Below are 18,736 nucleotides of genomic sequence, written 5' to 3'. Positions count from 1 at the left end.
CTACGTTACAAGAATATATCAACAACATACCCATCAAAGTCTCTACTTTTAAGGTGGCATACTCCTATTAGAGTCTATATCCATCCGCTCGATTGTTTTCCTTCAGGAAAAGTGCCAAAAAGCAGCAGGAGAACATCTTTTTTGACCTGTTATCAATCATGATCTAGTTTTTTTGTGGCTTGCATGTTGAAGAGCATGAATGGAAGTACATGTGGTGACCCCTTTAGGCCTCCCAGGAGCAGCGTAGAAAATTTGTTTACTACTGAATTAAGATGTTTGTTTACAATTGACGAAAACTTCCGGCTCTGATAGCAAAAAATCTACATGGTCATGATACGGAAAATTGATGGTGCCATGAAAGGCCAACTTTTCAGCTAACCGGTGATGGGTAGCGTTTAGCTAGTGAAAACTTCTATCTAGACTTAGAGACCACATTACTTTTATGATTTAGTGTGTAAGTCAATGGGGCCTTCTAATGGGCGTATGCTACCATATGATGTCATTAGACGCATGCCATCCAAAGAACAAACCACGCACCTGACGCATGTTATGTACAACTGGGTAAGTATACACTACTTACAAGCATGTGCCAACGCTTTCTCTATCAACTTTCCTATACTATGTCGTCATTGGGGGTGTATTTCTACCTCATAACAAAACACAAGCATGACACTTATAGTCGGCCACTGAACACTACATACACACATGTGTCAACGCTTATCTATCAACTTCCCTACTATGACGTCATGTGGGTGTATTTAATACTCAGACTGCAAAACACAAGCATGACACTTATAGTCGGATATTGAACACTACATACAGACGTGCGTCAACAGTTGATCTATCATTGTCCCTACTATGACGTCATAGGGGTGTATTTCATCTTCAGAACAATACACAGGCATGGCACTTATAGTCGGCCAGTGAACACGTGCACTACATACAGATGTGCGTCAACAGTTGATCGATCATTGTCCCTACTATGACGTCATAGGGGTGCATTTCATCTTCAGAACAAAACACAAACATGACACTTATAGTCGGTTAGTGAACACTACATACAGACATGTGCCAACGCTTTCTCTATCAACTTCCTTACTATGACGTCATATGGGGTGTTTTTCATCTTCAGAACAAAACACAAGCATGACACTTATAGTCGGCTAGTGAACACTACATACAGACATGTGTCAACAATTGATCTATCATTGTCCCTAATATGACGTCATTTGGGGGTGTATTTCATCTTCAGAACAAAACACAACTATGACTCTTATAGTCGGCAATTGAACACTTCATACAGACATGAGTCAACAATTGATCTATCATTGTTCCTAATATGACGTCATTGGGGGTGCATTTCATCTTCAGAACAATACATAAGCATGACACTTCTAGTCGGCAAATGAACACTACATACAGACATGTGTCAACAATTGATCTATCATTGTCCCTAATATGACGTCATTGGGGGTGTATTTCATCTTCAGACTGCAAAACACAAGCATGACAGTTATAGTCGGCTAGTGAACACTACATGCAGACATGAGTCAACAATTGATCTATCATTGTCCCTACTATGACGTCATTGGGGGTATATTTCATCCTCAGAACAAAACACAACTAAGACACTTATAGTCGGCTAGTGAACACTACATACAGACGTGTGTCAACAATTGATCTATCATTGTCCCTAATATGACGTCATTGGGGTGTATGTCATCTTCGGAGTAGTGAGCACTGGACAGATCCCACGCATCTATGAAACCGACATTTACCGAAGACCTCGATATTATTTGTCTCAGTTTAAGTTCAAACTGATATGCTATCCAGTCAGTTGAGCTCACGGTCCAGAAAAAGTCACCGACTTGACGAGTGTTAGCTCCCTTGAAAATAATGGACGTTCCCGGTGACCTTTTTAACAGGCGGTCAGCTGCATCTAAAATACCCAAAATTCTTTGTTCATATAAAAATAAGGATGTCTTTTGAAAATGTGCCCAGAGACTCAGTAGAATTACCAGATCTGGACCGCCCTCTAATTGATCGAGCTCGTTAGACACGTAACGTACTTCTCTAAACGACGAACATTTTCCTGTCCTAAACGGCATGCCATGGAATACATGAAACAGGGTGATGTTATGCTGTGGGTGGTAATGTTTATGCGGACCAAGGTTTTCATTTTCATCTTCTATCGTTTTAAAACCAGTTAAATATTTCAGGAGGTATTCCATAAATTGCCGTCCGGTAGAATCGCCATATATGTAGAACCGTTTGTTCGTCAAACATTTCGAAATCTCGTTCCTTTCAAAATGTTTGGATTTACAGTCAAATGGATGCCATTTATCCTGTAGGAAATACCCGTGTGCATACATATCACGTGGTACATGCCGCAGATTACAGAGGGATAAATTTGGTTCACATGTGTCGACGCGTTCTGACGCAGTCAATGACGTAGATGACCACAAAGGGATTTTCATCCTGAGGAATAAAGTAAATGGAGAGATTGATACAATAGCAATAAAACCGGAGAAGAGTAATTTGAGGATTGAATTTGAATATTAAAAAAAATATAATTATAATACATCTATATATATATATATATATATATATATGTATATATATATATATATCTATATATAGATATATATATATCTATATATATATATATATCTTTATCTATATATATATCAATATATATATCAATATATATATATATATATATATGTATATTTATATTTATATATTTATTAGGTACAATATATTGAGATGGGATTTTCATCGTTATATCATTTGTGACATTTGTCTTCCCTACTAATGCATGGTACCATTATGTCAGACGACAGCATATTCTTTAAACCAGTTTCGAAATTTGTCCCATAAATCAAACATTTAATCGAATTAAAACAATGATCATAATTGCCCACAAAATATGCTAGAAAGTAAGTCAGACAATTGTCAACAATTTTGAAATTGTCATTAGTATTTTGCTGCGACTGTAAAGGTTCTTAGGCCCACATTCATTTAGGTATGTAATTTTCTATTTGCAAAAAACCTCAATGGATGCAAATAATTTCACGTATCAGAGCTTCTATACTTACGTCATAAATCCTCTCACAACTTTTAAGTTTGTGGCAAATACTGATGACCATTCAAAAAAACTTAATACCTAGAAAAATGAGTAGACCGAAGACTATATTTTGGAGGCCTCATCAGTTGTTAAAACCTTTGGCTATGAAATATATTTAACTTACTGTGTTAAAAGTTCCCTTTCGTCCTTTGTAGTAATTTGTTCAACTTTACGGCGAGCCTCACTGTCATAGCTGCATATGTCATTCAAATGGCTGCACTGGAGGTTTTCTATCGAAGGCTTTCTGCAGTACCATGGCGCATAGACTCGTACGTCACTGTAATTACAGATCCTTCCCTACATTAAATAAATAAATATAGATATAGTATAAATGTATAAATTAATATATATATATATATATATATATATATATATATATATATATATATATATGTAAGGGATGTTACTCCCTTTGGGTTGACTGGAGGTTTAATCACTAGTGTCTCATCAGTAGGAAGACAGATGAACACTTCAAAAATGACAAAGAAACAGTGTGTAGCTGGCTAAGTATATATACTATAGAGAGAATTGTATTGAAACAATAGATATAACAGTGAGACTCATATATGTAACTGAAGAGTCCAATATATGAAATATGAATATGAATATTGGAAAAAGTTATTCTTACTTGGGTAGGAGAGTATTGAAATGCGGGGTCCAGTTTAATAGAAAATAAAGGAATGGTTTAACTTACAGTTTGGTTGCTCACCGGTGGCCACTTTGCATACACACACACACAACACAACAAATCCTTAGAAAATATAAAGGCACAGAATGTAATATGAATTTAAGTCCATAGGGTCGACCGAAGGGAAATAGATTGTTCTGCAGGCTGTCAAGGTAGAGTGGAATCCAGGCGAGATACTGTAGAGTTGAATCCAGGCGAGATAGAATAGAATCCAGGAAAATGGAATAGAATCCAGGCACGGTATATTAAACAAAGTTCCAAAGGGACATCAATGGCGGGCCGTAAATAAAAGCAAAGTAAAGTTAGTGTTCTCCAAAAAGAATGGTTAAAGATCCTTCCACGAGATGGCAATGGAAAGTGAATAGTATAGTTCCTGTAATAGCCGAGAGCTAGGCTTCTGGGAGACTCCAATGGTGACCAGTATCAGGAAACGTCGAGATTAGCAATTAATTTGTATTTTACAGTTACAGTAGGCTTCTTGAGTGTATATAATTGAAATTCATTCAGCAGGAACAGATTCAAATATATGATATAAAAACTTTAACTTTGTATCTAATTCTCCTACAATACTAAATCCTATGTCCTCATGGCTTGGGGGGTTAAGGTGCTCTGAAGCCACATGGCATACCCAGCATTTTCTTTGTCTAACTAAAGGGAGGGGCCAAATTGGAGTAAAGATACAGTACCCAATCAGTAAAGTAACTTTCTATAAACCATCCTTAAAAGATCTCCTGATTGGAGTTGCTACCAGAAAAACTCTGACCACAGCAATGCTGGTGCCAACTTTTCTAAGAACAAGGGAGTCCTGTAGTAAAGAGGCAACCCACATGCTAATGGACACTAAATTTATGTACAAAAACTGCAGAAGAGACAATGAACTTCTGTTCTGATGGAATATTTTAAGTAAAAGGATAAAATGTGAAGCCAGCAGCTTACTGACTATAAACAGGAAATGGAGCCTGTTTACATCCCACCCTGCTTTGAGTTGGCTTACACTGCCAACTAAAAACTTGTGACACTACAGAGATACACTATACAACAACAAAGAAAAGAAACATATAACAACCTTAAAATTACAACAGCAATACAACACATAACGCAGATCTAAAGAATTTCAACTCGAAATCTTGTCCAGGCGAAAAATACAAATACGAATGGAAATATGCTTGATACCTTGCTCCTGTCTGAAGCTTCCTAATTGCCAATACATAGACTGTGCGTCCGTACTTAGAATATAGCTAAGATACTTTGTTATTGACAACCAAGGCAAAAACATATAAAAACAATAATAGACTTGTACATAGGACATCAAGTCCATCTAGCACTTCACTTATAACAGTGGATAAACTGAAAATGAAACTAATAAACATTCCTCAAACTTATGAATTCTTGAGTAAATGCCTAAAATAATCTGTAGACCTGGCAGTCTCAAGGCCTGCCTCCAACCATGACATAGTTATAACAACTGGCTGTAACTCAGGGCACTGAATAATTTGAATGCCCTGGGGTTCTTCAGGGGGAATCCCTCTAATTCTTATAGAACGTCTTAAAATAGGTGGGGAATGTCTCTCTGTTTGAGGGGCAATACTTGGGACAGGAGAACACAAGGGAGAGGTAACTGGTGGTTCTGACGTGGTGATCTCTCGGGCAATAGCACTGTTCTCGAGTTCTCTCTCAGGTCTGTTTGGCAAAACTGGCATACTTTGTTCTACTGCAGGTGGGTTAGTTTGTAATGACGAGGGTTGGGACTGGATTACAGGAAGCTGGATCACTGGGGTCACATCAGCCGGGTAGACACCAAGGGCTGCCTGTCTCGTTCCGTGATCGTCCAACTGTTCGTTGGGTTCTTCCCAGGTTTCGTAATCAACAGTAACCATGCAGGGTTTCAGGGCATTACGATGCAGCATCTTCTCTTTACCGTCACCATGTTCTGGTTTCACTTTGTAAACTGGTATATCTGGGTTTGGTTGGTCAACTACTATATGGGGTACTGCTTGCCAGAAGTCATCAGTCTTACGAAGACCTCTTCTGTTCCTCTTCTTAATGAGAACTCTTTCTCCTCTGGACAGGGGCATTGTTCTCGCCTTACGGTCATAATATTTCTTCTGCTTGTCAGCAGCTCGTTGACACTCTGCCTCTGCCTGCCTATGTGCCTGGTGCAGTCTTTGCCAGTGGTTCTGTACCCAGTCTGTAGAAATTTCTGTCTCCTGATGGTCATCTGTTTTTACTATTAAATCGATTGGCAGTCTGCCATGGCGGCCAAACATCAGATAAAAAGGAGCGTAGCCAGTGGAGGAATGGGGTGTGTTGTTGTACAGGTATGTTAGTTCAGGCAGGAAGGCTGGCCAATATTTCTTTTGCTCGTCACTTAACGACCTTATCATGTTGAGGAGTGTACGGTTAAACCGCTCACACTGACCATTCCCTTGTGGATGGTAGGGCGTGGTTCTGCTCTTTTGAACATTATACAACTGACAAAGCTCAGAGATGAGACCGGATTCAAAGTTGGCTCCCTGATCTGATAGTATTCGGGCAGGACATCCGTACCTTATGAAAAAGTGTTGCCATAGGGCCCTTGCAGTGGTGACCGCAGTTTGGTCTCTGGTTGGTATAGCTTGGGAAAACTTTGAAAAGTGGTCAGTTATCACCAGGACATTTTCATAACCATCAGATGATCGATCCAACTTGAGAAAATCTACTGCAACAAGCTCGAGAGGGGCGGAGGTTCGAATACTCTTTAGTGGGGCTCTGACATTGTTGGTGGGTGGTTTCGCCAAACTGCAACGGGTACAATTCTCACAGTGTTGCTTCACATCACGCTCTAGGTTGGGCCAGTAAAATCTCTGTTTTATCATTGCAAGGGTCCGAGCTATCCCAAAGTGACCGGCTTGGTCATGCAAGTTTTGAAGAACTTCACTCCTCATGCTCTTGGGTACAACAAATTGTCTCAAGGATTCCAGCTGGGGCCCACTTGATATCACCCTATACAGACAGCCATCCACAATCTTAAGTGCATTCCATTGCATTAGTAGCAATCTCAAGGTTTCGGACTTTCCTTCCAGGGGTGGTCTTTCAGGTAATTTTAAGTAATCAATGATTTCATGGATGTCTTGATCGGAATGCTGTTGTTCCCTCAGCTCCTGTATGGAGTGGCCTGGTAGAGTGTCCATGCCCCAATTCCCTTGCTCAGTGGAGGAAGGCAATGTGGTGGCATTCTGCTGCAGATGGAAGGATGGATAAACATCACCGTCACTGTCATAATTTCCGTCTGCAGGTGTTGTTGGTTGACCAGGCATTCTGGATAATGCATCAGCATTCGTGTTCAGCTTTCCAGGCTTGTAAACTACCGTGAATTTATAGTTTGCTAATCTAGCTGCCCAGCGTTGCTCTACAGCACCCAGGTTTGCAGTAGATAGGTATACCAGAGGGTTGTGATCTGTGTAGATTGTGAATTCTGAGCCCAAAAGGAAGTCTTTAAACTTCTGTGTAACAGCCCAGGTTACGGCCAAGAATTCAAGCTTAAAGGCACTGTAATTCTGGTCGTTCTTCTCTGAGTCCCGTAGACTACGACTAGCATAAGCAATAACTCTTTCTTGTCCCTCTTGTAGTTGGGTTAAGACTGCTCCTAATCCCATATTGCTAGCGTCTGTATATAATCGGAAGGGCAGGTTATGGTCGGCATAAGCCAGAATTGGTGGCGATAAGAGATGGGCCTTGATAGTTTGAAACGCTGCTTCGCAGGATGATGTCCACTCAAATTGCGGTGTGGGAGCTTTCGGGGCACCCTTCTTTGGGACCCTAGTCAATTGATACAAGGGTGTTGCTATCTTTGAAAAGTCTTTGATAAACCGATGGTAGAAACCAGCTAGGCCCAGAAAGCACCTAACATCCTTGACTGTAGTTGGGGTGGGCCATTCCTTTACTGCCTTACATTTGTCAGGGTCTGTCCCAATCCCCTCTGCTGAGACAATATGCCCTAAGTAATTTACCGAAGACTGGAAAAGATGGCACTTGGAAGGCTTGGCCTTCAAACCATGTTGATGTAACCTTCTTAATACAACCCCCAGTCGATCAAGGTGTGAATCGAAATCTGGTGAAAATACTATAATATCATCTAAATACAACAAGACGGATTCGTAATTGAGATCCCCAAGACAACCCTCCATTAACCTCTGGAATGTTGCCGGTGCATTGCACAACCCGAAGGGCATGCGGTTAAATTCGTATAACCCCATGGGCGTGGTGAAGGCCGTCTTGGATCTGTCATCAGGATTCATTGCAACTTGCCAGTAGCCACTAGCCAGGTCAAGTGTCGAAAATAATTTGGCCTTACCCAGAGCGTTCAGGGATTCCTCAATTCTTGGGAGGGGGTAGGCATCTTTTCGAGTCTTGTCGTTGAGGCGGCGATAGTCTACACAGAAACGAAGAGATCCATCTTTCTTTTTCACAAGGACTATTGGTGCTGCCCATGGGCTGTAGCTCTCACGAACTACACCGTTCTCCAGCATGGCTTGTAGCTGTGATTTTACCTCTTGGTATAATTTTGGGGGGATCATTCTGTGTCTTTCTCGGGAGGGGGCTTCATCTCCTGTGGGAATAGTATGGGTGACAGTAGTGGTACAACCGTAGTCGTTGTCATGTTTAGAAAACACATCCTGGTGTTTGTACAGAAACTGCTGTAGGTTGTTCTGCTGGTCTGAAGTAAGGTTTTCTGCTTCAACATGTACTTTAGACAAGAAGTCACTTTCAGGGGGGATATCTTCTGACAGGGTAGCCTGCTGTTCCATAATTCCCACCTGGAGAGTGTTTGGTCCCGTCTGTTGTAGGTCTAGAGTGGGCCCGGACGGCAGCATATTCACCTTGTACAGAAATCCCAACGGGGTGCCCTTCCGCAAGTAGATATCTTCAGTCCCCGTATTCATAATCCTGACCTGGGTCGTATGGTTATCTATACGACTCAGAGATTTAGCTACCCACAGGCCTTTCGGTAAGTGGTTATGCTGATCTGGAGGTGACTCTAACAGTATTCGGTCGCAGGTAATTTCTTCATCTAATATACAAAACCCCTCCACTAGAGTCTCACTGCGGGCCTTTACTACTACACTCCTACCCCTGGGTACAACAACCTTCCCTACTCTGCCCTCTGGGTCTTGGTCGACACTATCCCTCATTTGCTGTATTACTTGAAGCAGCACTGCATGATGGGGATTCTGAATAAACTGTTGTCGGAAAGCAGGATCTTGGCTTTGAAACAGCTCTCTATTACATTGCCGAATGGTATTCATTCCCAGGAGACATGGAACACCTGGGAGAGGTTCCCTGGGGACCAAGAGTGCTACGGTGTGGATGGTAATGCCAGAAATATTCAGATTCACCTCCACACAACCAGAGAAGGGTACATCTAATCCATTAGCTGCAGTTAGCTTTAGCCAGGTTATGGGGCCCACAGTTACTCCTTGGTCCATCAGATGTTGTTTGAAAAATTTCTCTGAGAGAGTGGTGACTTGCGAGCCAGTGTCGATTAATGAAGTGGCAGGGATACCTTCAATGGCTATATCAAGGAGCATGTAGTCACCTACTATTCTGGACTGTTCTGTTTGTAGTCTTTGGTTTGAGCCTGGGTCTATACGGTCCTTATCCACTGTTTGACTCCCAACAGTGGACCAGACTAGTTTGGGGACCCAGTACCTTGATGTTGCCCACTGGCAGGGGCTCGAGGAACTCTCCCTGTTTCTGTCCTTCCTTGCCTGCAGTTGCGACCAATATGCCCTGGAAAGTGACAGATTCTGCATATGGGCTTCCCATCATTAGTGAAGCGGTCGGTGGGGCGTGGGCCGTATGTCGTACCCCTGTTTTGCCATGAGCGAGGCTGAGTGAGGGTAGCTTGCAGCTCGCTCATCTGTTTTTGCATGGTTAGGAAGGCAGCCTCCATTGTCTGCTGCCATTTTTGCAGCTCGGACGGCTGTCCTTGGACCTGTTGATTGGTAGCCCTTATTACGTCTACATTTGTGGCATTCATCTCTGCCCCCATTTCCCCTTCTAATTCGAGGGCCTCATCCCGGATTTCGGAGAACGTCAACCCCGCTTTCTTCCTTAATTCCTTCCTCAGGTCTGTCTTCAGGGCGTGGCTCACCAAGCCCTCCACAAATCTGTCTCTTAAGACCTTATCCTTGCCAAGCAGCGTTCCAGGGTAATTTGTTTCTACCCTTTGTAGTAATTCCTGGAGGTGTAGGGCATACTGTCTAATTTTTTCTCCATGCCGCTGCTGCCTGGCATAGAACTGTCCCATGAGGGTGACTCGTGGTGTTTTGTCCCCATATATATTTTTTAAGTAGGTAATGATCTGTTCTACTGAAGACCTTTGGCCTGGTTCCAACACCAGAACCTCTCTCTTGGCTACCCCACCCAAATATCTTAAAGTTAGCTCTACTTGTTGATCTAATGGGGTCTTCCAAGCCTTTAGAGCCGCTCGTAAACTTGATGCCCAGTCACTAATTGTAGGGTCGTTAGCACTGGTGGGAGTTCCTACAAATATCGGTATTCTATGATCTATGGGGATGTATGCATAAGCAATAGGGGGAAATGGAGAGCCACCTGATTGGGCAGAGTCTGGTTGAGGAGACACATTATTACTTGGGAGAGACATGGTTGGAGTATAACCTGGAACTGTCAGATCTATCAGGCTTAATACAATAATGCAGTAATGAAGAGAAGTACTGTAATTCTAATGACACTGCTAACAATGAATACACACTTTAAAATGTCTGCCTGTCAATGATACACCTGAAATACCACAAGATATACTGAGACTGAAATTCCAAGAAATTACTGAGAATAGCAATAAAAATACCGCCAGTGAAACCAACTTGAATAACTTAGTTGACCCTGGATTCTATAAGGTCAAATACACCACTTAGTCAGCCACACACTGCAGAACTGAGAAGGATTCTGAACTTAGATTCACCCTCAAAACCTCGAAAACCCCATCTGTGCTACCAAAAATATGTAAGGGATGTTACTCCCTTTGGGTTGACTGGAGGTTTAATCACTAGTGTCTCATCAGTAGGAAGACAGATGAACACTTCAAAAATGACAAAGAAACAGTGTGTAGCTGGCTAAGTATATATACTATAGAGAGAATTGTATTGAAACAATAGATATAACAGTGAGACTCATATATGTAACTGAAGAGTCCAATATATGAAATATGAATATGAATATTGGAAAAAGTTATTCTTACTTGGGTAGGAGAGTATTGAAATGCGGGGTCCAGTTTAATAGAAAATAAAGGAATGGTTTAACTTACAGTTTGGTTGCTCACCGGTGGCCACTTTGCATACACACACACACACAACACAACAAATCCTTAGAAAATATAAAGGCACAGAATGTAATATGAATTTAAGTCCATAGGGTCGACCGAAGGGAAATAGATTGTTCTGCAGGCTGTCAAGGTAGAGTGGAATCCAGGCGAGATACTGTAGAGTTGAATCCAGGCGAGATAGAATAGAATCCAGGAAAATGGAATAGAATCCAGGCACGGTATATTAAACAAAGTTCCAAAGGGACATCAATGGCGGGCCGTAAATAAAAGCAAAGTAAAGTTAGTGTTCTCCAAAAAGAATGGTTAAAGATCCTTCCACGAGATGGCAATGGAAAGTGAATAGTATAGTTCCTGTAATAGCCGAGAGCTAGGCTTCTGGGAGACTCCAATGGTGACCAGTATCAGGAAACGTCGAGATTAGCAATTAATTTGTATTTTACAGTTACAGTAGGCTTCTTGAGTGTATATAATTGAAATTCATTCAGCAGGAACAGATTCAAATATATGATATAAAAACTTTAACTTTGTATCTAATTCTCCTACAATACTAAATCCTATGTCCTCATGGCTTGGGGGGTTAAGGTGCTCTGAAGCCACATGGCATACCCAGCATTTTCTTTGTCTAACTAAAGGGAGGGGCCAAATTGGAGTAAAGATACAGTACCCAATCAGTAAAGTAACTTTCTATAAACCATCCTTAAAAGATCTCCTGATTGGAGTTGCTACCAGAAAAACTCTGACCACAGCAATGCTGGTGCCAACTTTTCTAAGAACAAGGGAGTCCTGTAGTAAAGAGGCAACCCACATGCTAATGGACACTAAATTTATGTACAAAAACTGCAGAAGAGACAATGAACTTCTGTTCTGATGGAATATTTTAAGTAAAAGGATAAAATGTGAAGCCAGCAGCTTACTGACTATAAACAGGAAATGGAGCCTGTTTACATATATATATATATATACATCACAAATGATTTTCGAGTTGGTTAGCATCATGTTTGATCTCTAGAGTAAGGCAAATTATGTCACCAAAAACAGAACTAGTATTGTTCGATACAGGTGACAAGCGCCTACAGTGTAATTACGACCTTCCTTACCGGTTTCGAACCTCTGGACATACAATCAGCGTCCATAGCCTTGTGGTAAGGGAGTCCACATATAAAGCGGGGTGCCCGGGTTCGAATCCCGGTGAAGGCTGGAAGTTTTTTCACTGTTCTGGATTTTCCAACTCACTACAATTTCAATTATATATATATAAACAAAGATTCAGTTGTTCCTTTTCCTGCTGAAAAAAAGTGCTTAATACTGAAAAATAGAGCAAGTACATAATATAGTACACGTATGGTAACTTACAGCGTGTTGTTTCTCGAGTTGACAATCTTACGTACATAAAACTGGACAGAATAAACTAGAAATGTATATCCCTGCAAATACGCAGTATTGTAGTACCCGTGGAGTGCTTGCAATATTACAGAGGAACTTTTCGGTTGTTAACGGTGTTATTGTTTGGTTGGATACAGGCGGACAACACACCAGGAAGTATAGTCATGTAGGTTCCTACAAAGTAAGGGCGCTTGTTAGGCTCAGAATAAGTTGGCTAAGCAGCTAGCCTCTGAAACGTTGAAACTGCATATATACAGAAACCAGGGAGCTGCTACTCTGGTCATGGGCGGCGATCCGTACTTCCGAGTGGGGGGGGGGGGGATATGACCTTGTTGACTATCTAAGCGTAGCGCCACCATGAGTTGGCGCGAAGCGTACAAGAACATTTTGGGATTTACAAACCCTCTAGATGGCCGGAAACGGCACTTCCCGAGGTTTCCAAGCGGCAGATACCCAACTTTAAAATAAGGATATCATGTCCGAAATATCTCATAATCAGGATCCAAAATAGTTTTTTTTTAAATTTCGGGTGTTATTTTGGGAAAATTGCCCCTGTCAATCTTGTTTCAGGCACTACGTTAGAATGTTCCAGAGCTCTTTATTTTATTCGATGAAGAAAATGGCCTCATGCGGGCTATTATAGGCCTATACACATGCAATACACAATTACACATAGTTACATTCCTAGGTACCGATTGCTAGTGCATCCAGGTGAAACGTGTCTTAAGCATTACCCTGGTAACATGAGATTCTCAGCTGTTCGAGGGAACATGTACGTGTGTAGGCCTACTATAGGGCCTATATGAATACTATGAGGGTGCATATATGTACTATATCAATACCGTGGGCGCAATAATACATTTTGTTGTTATAGGGCCAATGAAGCCCACAGTCAACTATTCTTGCTTTATAAAGACGGTTTATTTGAAAAGATCGCACTGCGTTTATGGTAGGCGAGAAATGAAGCTAAAAAAGAGCCGTACATTCACGATGATGCATAAATTTAGCCATGAAAATATTCTTATCCCTGGTATTTGGTGGGGGGGGGATATGGTGTATTACATCCCCTCCACCCATTTTCATGGGGGGATATATCCCCCCCCTTCCACCCCCCCCCCCAGGATCGCCGCCCATGACTCTGGTAGCTGCTAGAGTGGCAGCTCCCTGCAGAGACTATATGAAACTCTAGGTTTCAACGTCAAGTCATGTAGGTATTTATTCACTTGATCAGTAATGCCAATACTGTAGCGCACACACGCACTGCAATAACAAAAGAACTGAGCTCATTTCAAACTGTCGCCGTGGTAACAGACAACCCAGCCGTAAAAGGAACACGATCATATACGTTCAGTTGTCTGATAATCACCGAACAGGCGTGAAACTCGAGCAACAACATGCTCTAATAGATAGATGGACGGACGGACGGACGGACGGACGGACGGATCGATTGACAATAATTCATTTTGAAAGTTTTCAAGTTACTTATTATGATATGATTATGATATGGAAAAGGTACTTTTATTACCAAACAGAAGCAGTTCTAACTGTGAACTAAGGGTAACAATAATATGCATTGCAAGCGCCCCTGAAACAGGCCCGTAGCCCAGATATCTGAGTTGTTGGGGCACCGACAATTTAACTTTTTTGCACGTGATGATTGTACGCATTGGGGAGGCATTATAGTCTACACGGTGGGGCACAGCCCCTATGCTCTATGGACTTGCCCCCCCCCCCTCCCCACTATACCGCCTCTGTCACTGGTACCTGATCTAGTGGAAATTCCATGTACTGACCGAGAATGGGTGGGTCCAAAAGGAACACCTCCAAAACGAAGGCGGAAGAACTTAGGAAGACTTGGACATCTTGAGAATGGTGCTATCAGGTTCAAGCAAATTCAACTCAAGATACAATTGGAAGTTAGGATATACAAGGTCTTACCTCGGGTGGTATGACGTCACATGGCACTGTTTCTTTGACTTGATGATTCCAGGGTGCCACGAAGAGTCCCGAGTAGACGAGTCGATTCGGTAACTGTTGGATTGCTCTTCGAATAACACTCACCGCTTCAGCTGGGTGAACTAAAATAACGCTGATATCACTCCGCCCTGGCCACCGTATCGTAAAGTGTGCATCATAAGTACCATCACCTCGATCCACGATGCCGTTTGGGTTAACTGATGCATTGCGAGCCGGAGAGACCATCCGCGCTCTAAAGTAATCCCCACCGAACGTTTTGTTTCTTCCCTGCATATCTCTTGCTTGGATACGAACCAAAATTTCATCTCGGACGTGATAAATATTTCTTGGATTGTAAATATAGAATATGGACTTTGATCCGCTTGTAATATGGGAAATATCATTTCGCCATGATGATTCATTGATAGCACTAGTAAAATTGACTATTTTGTCCACTAAGTTTCCGTTAACGGTAGAAATTCGACAGCGATCTGAGTTGGTTGTTCGGTTAGCCTGAAAAGATATGAAAGTATATCAAATGAAAAGGGGAGTTTGTATGAAAATGGATATATAGCACTCGGAAAAAATGTGACATGTTTGACAGCCTTCGGATAGATATCTGGAATATTCCGATCCTTTGTGTGTGGAAAGAGTGGAAGGGAGGGTGGAACGAGGTGGAGTGTGATGAGGAGTGTGCTGGACGGGGAGGAGTGGGCTGGAGGGGAGGAGTGTGCTGGAGGGGGAGGATGGGGCTGGAGGGAAGTGGTGGGCTGGAGGGGAGGAGTTGGCTGAAGGGGATGAGTGTGCTGGAGGGGGAAGTGGACTGAAGGGGAGGAGTCGGCTGGAGGGGGAGGGGTGGGTTGAAGGGGAGGAGTGTGCTGGAAGGTGAGGAGTGTGCTGGAGGGGTAGGATTGGGCTGGAGGGGGAGGAGTGAGCTGGAGGAAAGACCTGGAGGGGAGGAGTGGGCTGGAATGGGCTGGAATGGGCTGGAGGGGAGGAGTGGGCTGAATGGGAGGAGTAGGCTGCAGGGGAGGAGTGGGCTGGAGGGGTGGAGTGGGCTGGAGGGGAGAAGTGGGCTGGAAGGAGGAGTGGGCTGAACGGGAGGAGTTGGCTGAAGGGGAGGAGTGGGCAATGGGGAGGATTGGGCTGAAGGGGAGGAGTGGGCTGGAGGTGGAGAAGTGGGCTAGTGGGGGAGGAATGGTCTGGAGGCCAGGGAGGTGTGGCTGGAGGTTAAGCATGGATGTAGCCATGGAAGGCGGACAAGGCGGCATGTCCTCCCTCCCTCCCCCCCCCCCACAGTTTCATAATTTCTTCCATATGATGGATCATACTGTACAACACACTCACATTTTAATTTAACACTTGTAACAACAAAAATGTAGTTTAAATGATGAATATGATAGCACCATTTTATATCTAAACCCCTTCCCACAGAAAGAAAAAAATTCTCAAAGGGTAGGGGGGCCCCTTAGACCCCTGACAGGACAGAATCAGCCGACTTTCCCCATTCCTTCAGTCCATCCACCCTTAAATCTTCTCCTCGCTTCCCCCGCGCAAACAATTCTAACTCCGGCTACGTGCCCGCCATGAAGACACAATGATGAGCTATAGTAGCTCAAGCAATATCCACATTTAGACTATAATGTTTCTAAGGTCTTCAAGTAGTACCGCAAGTTTTCAACAGGGTTTGAGAAATGAACTTCCACTATAGGCTTATATATATTTTACACAATGGGCATTTAACATTGGAGACATCTGAATTAGTCTTCCCAAAAGTACATCAGAAAAAAGCAAGCAGCTCTTACCTGTGTGGATGAAATCGGAATTAAAGGAATCGTATTCTTCTTGTTGTTCCCAAAATCATCAGATTCGATATTAAAGACGAGGATTGAACAAGCGTAACAAATAACGAAGAGTAGTGACGCAGATGAAATAGCATATTTAGACATATTTGGGGGGGGGGGAGGCCTATACATGTTCGTATAATAGACCTAGTTGAGTACGTCAGGGCTGTCTTTCACATTCGCATGCGTGACAGACGGATCTCAAATTTCAACCCGATTTTTCCCGCTTCTTTAGACAATGAAAAACAATGTAGAGATAACCTGTCAACATTTTATCCACTGACAACCAACAAATATGTAGTTAATGAAGAGAATATCCAAAGCCGGCATACCCACACTGGTAATTGTTGTGATGTAAGAACATTAAAAGCCGGTAGACCTCAGCGACGTAACTGTGTGGACTATACACGGTAAGCTGAATATAAACGACACTGGTTTCATTCAGTCCCTAATATAGGACTTTGAAGACAGGAACTTTCAATGTCTCAGGCGTCGAATGAAAAATAATCACCACAAAAGGATGTAAATATGGTTAAAGTCTTAAGCCTGCCTCACACCACACGACTGATCACCACCCATCTCAACTCGACTATCGTTTCGCGGGCAGTGTGCCCCACTGGCAGTCCGTGCAGTGTGCGGGGGTGTTTATTGTAGCGTTGCCACCAAACTGCAGAGAGGTTAAACGTAAATGTTCCACCGTAATTTCTGGACATTGTAATGGAAATGATTAATGTTCAAAGAATAACAGAGAAGCTCCAAAATAAGCTATTAAACACAGCTATTAAATTTTCTCGATCAAGTGACTGGTGGTAGGCCTATTCATCTTTTTGTAGAACACCAGTTCAGCAATCTTATTTTGACTGATTGATTGATTGATTGTATGATTTATTTATCTACTTATTTATCTACTTATTATTTATTTGGCTTTTGTCCTTCGGTGCATACCTGGTGGTGCTATTTGAAAAACTGTTCAGAATGATGTTGATTTCATTTGCATCGAACAAGCATTTCCCGCTAGGCAAATATATCCGAATAGCATTATTGCAAATATATCACCAATAATGATGCGTCGGTCGGAATGGAGGCAGAGGGTGGGGTGGGGTGTGAGGGGGCCCGGGGGACAAGACTGAAGTCACGCATGGGATGGGAACATTTCCCTTTTAATGAATGAGACGTGATGCATTTTTTCACCAGTTTATTTGAGACTATGCCCTGGTATAACATATAAGAAACCATGTTGTAGTTCTTCTTAGTTTTAGATATAAGCCAGTCAGTTGAAACCACGGATTAAGATCGATGACTTGTGTTAACATTCACAGAGTGGATATCAGCTGCATGCGAAAAACATTTACAGTATTCGCTTTACATCCAAAAAAATAATAATATTAGTGTAAAACACCCATCATCGCCTACAGACGACCCCGCAACCTACGAGACCTTCTTGTGCGTGCTGCTGTTCCACCTCTAACCTCTAACCCTACACCCATTCATCATGTTATCATGTTACTTTCAAATGTGATCGTAATTCGAGATGCATCATCTGCAGCCACCACATTGTTGAATCCAATTCCATCACCAGCCACAGCATGCAACTCACACACAAGACTAAGGGTTACATCACTTGCACAACCATTAATGTCATTTATCTGATCTCTTGTAGAGTTTGCGGCATCCAGTATGTTGGTGAAACCAAAACCGTGCACCGTTCTCAAGAAGCGATTCTATGGTCACAGATCCACAGTCAACAACATGAAGACTGAGAACCCAGTTGGAGAACACTTTAACCTTCCCAACCATACCATTAACGACATATCCCTACAGGGGATTGAATCCTATAGGTAGCCGTCCTGACGAAGTACGAATCATCAAAGAGAGGCTGTGGATGCAACGCCTTCGCACCATTCAATCTCATGGGCTCAACATTCAGGAAGGACATGACTAATTCTTCTTCTGTCCCCCTCCTCCTACCCCTTGTTCCCTCCCCCCCCCCCCATCACTCCTCTTCTCATAGCTCTCTTCCACCCTTTTCTTCCACACCTTTCTGTCTTTGTCCTTCTCCAGTTTATTCCCTACCCCCTTCCCTCAATCCTCTCTTTGTCCCTCCACTGTTTATCTCCTACCCCTCATCTCCCCCTGTTGGTTTCTTTCTTTCTTCTCTCCATCCCTTGTCTACTAATCCCCTTATATCTATCTCTTTGTGTTCACCATGCTCATTAACCTGTCTGTATTCTGTGCGTGTTTTTGTCCCTTCTGTTACTGTTACTTGTCATTTAGCCTTTGAAGAAGATCCTCCTAGGATCGAAACGTCAGGCCAACTTACTTTTACACAATATTAATGTACTCATATTTTCGACAGCGGAAAGCATGGCATTTCGTTAGTTATATACTGTTTTAAATCATTTGGTCAATTATAT

General features: G+C 42.5%; 1 protein-coding gene across 1 annotated transcript; it reads right to left on the bottom strand.

The window, feature by feature from the left end:
* Positions 1-1,098: 1,098 nt before the first annotated feature.
* LOC139976808 (NXPE family member 3-like) lies at positions 1,099-16,955 on the bottom strand. Its single transcript, XM_071985604.1, has 4 exons — positions 16,284-16,955; positions 14,461-14,991; positions 3,252-3,424; positions 1,099-2,478 (listed from the first exon to the last, which is right to left on the bottom strand). The coding sequence occupies exons 1-4, from the start codon at positions 16,452-16,454 to the stop codon at positions 1,653-1,655; spliced, it is 1,701 nt and encodes a 566-aa protein (XP_071841705.1). The 5' UTR covers positions 16,455-16,955; the 3' UTR covers positions 1,099-1,652.
* Between the last annotated feature and the right edge of the window lie 1,781 nt (positions 16,956-18,736).

The sequence above is a fragment of the Apostichopus japonicus genome, chromosome 12 (assembly GCF_037975245.1).
Source record: "Apostichopus japonicus isolate 1M-3 chromosome 12, ASM3797524v1, whole genome shotgun sequence".
NCBI classification, from domain to species: Eukaryota; Metazoa; Echinodermata; class Holothuroidea; order Aspidochirotida; family Stichopodidae; genus Apostichopus; species Apostichopus japonicus.
This window is presented reverse-complemented; position numbering and strand designations above follow the sequence as displayed.

Coding starts and splice junctions, on each gene's coding strand:
- LOC139976808 (XM_071985604.1), bottom strand. CDS start 16,454: ATGTATAGGCCTCCCCCCCCCCCAAATATGTCTAAATATGCTATTTCA. Junction 14,992..16,283: donor TTCCGATTTCATCCACACAG/GTAAGAGCTGCT, acceptor ATATCTTTTCAG/GCTAACCGAACAACCAACTC. Junction 3,425..14,460: donor GTGACGTCATACCACCCGAG/GTAAGACCTTGT, acceptor TATTTAATGTAG/GGAAGGATCTGTAATTACAG.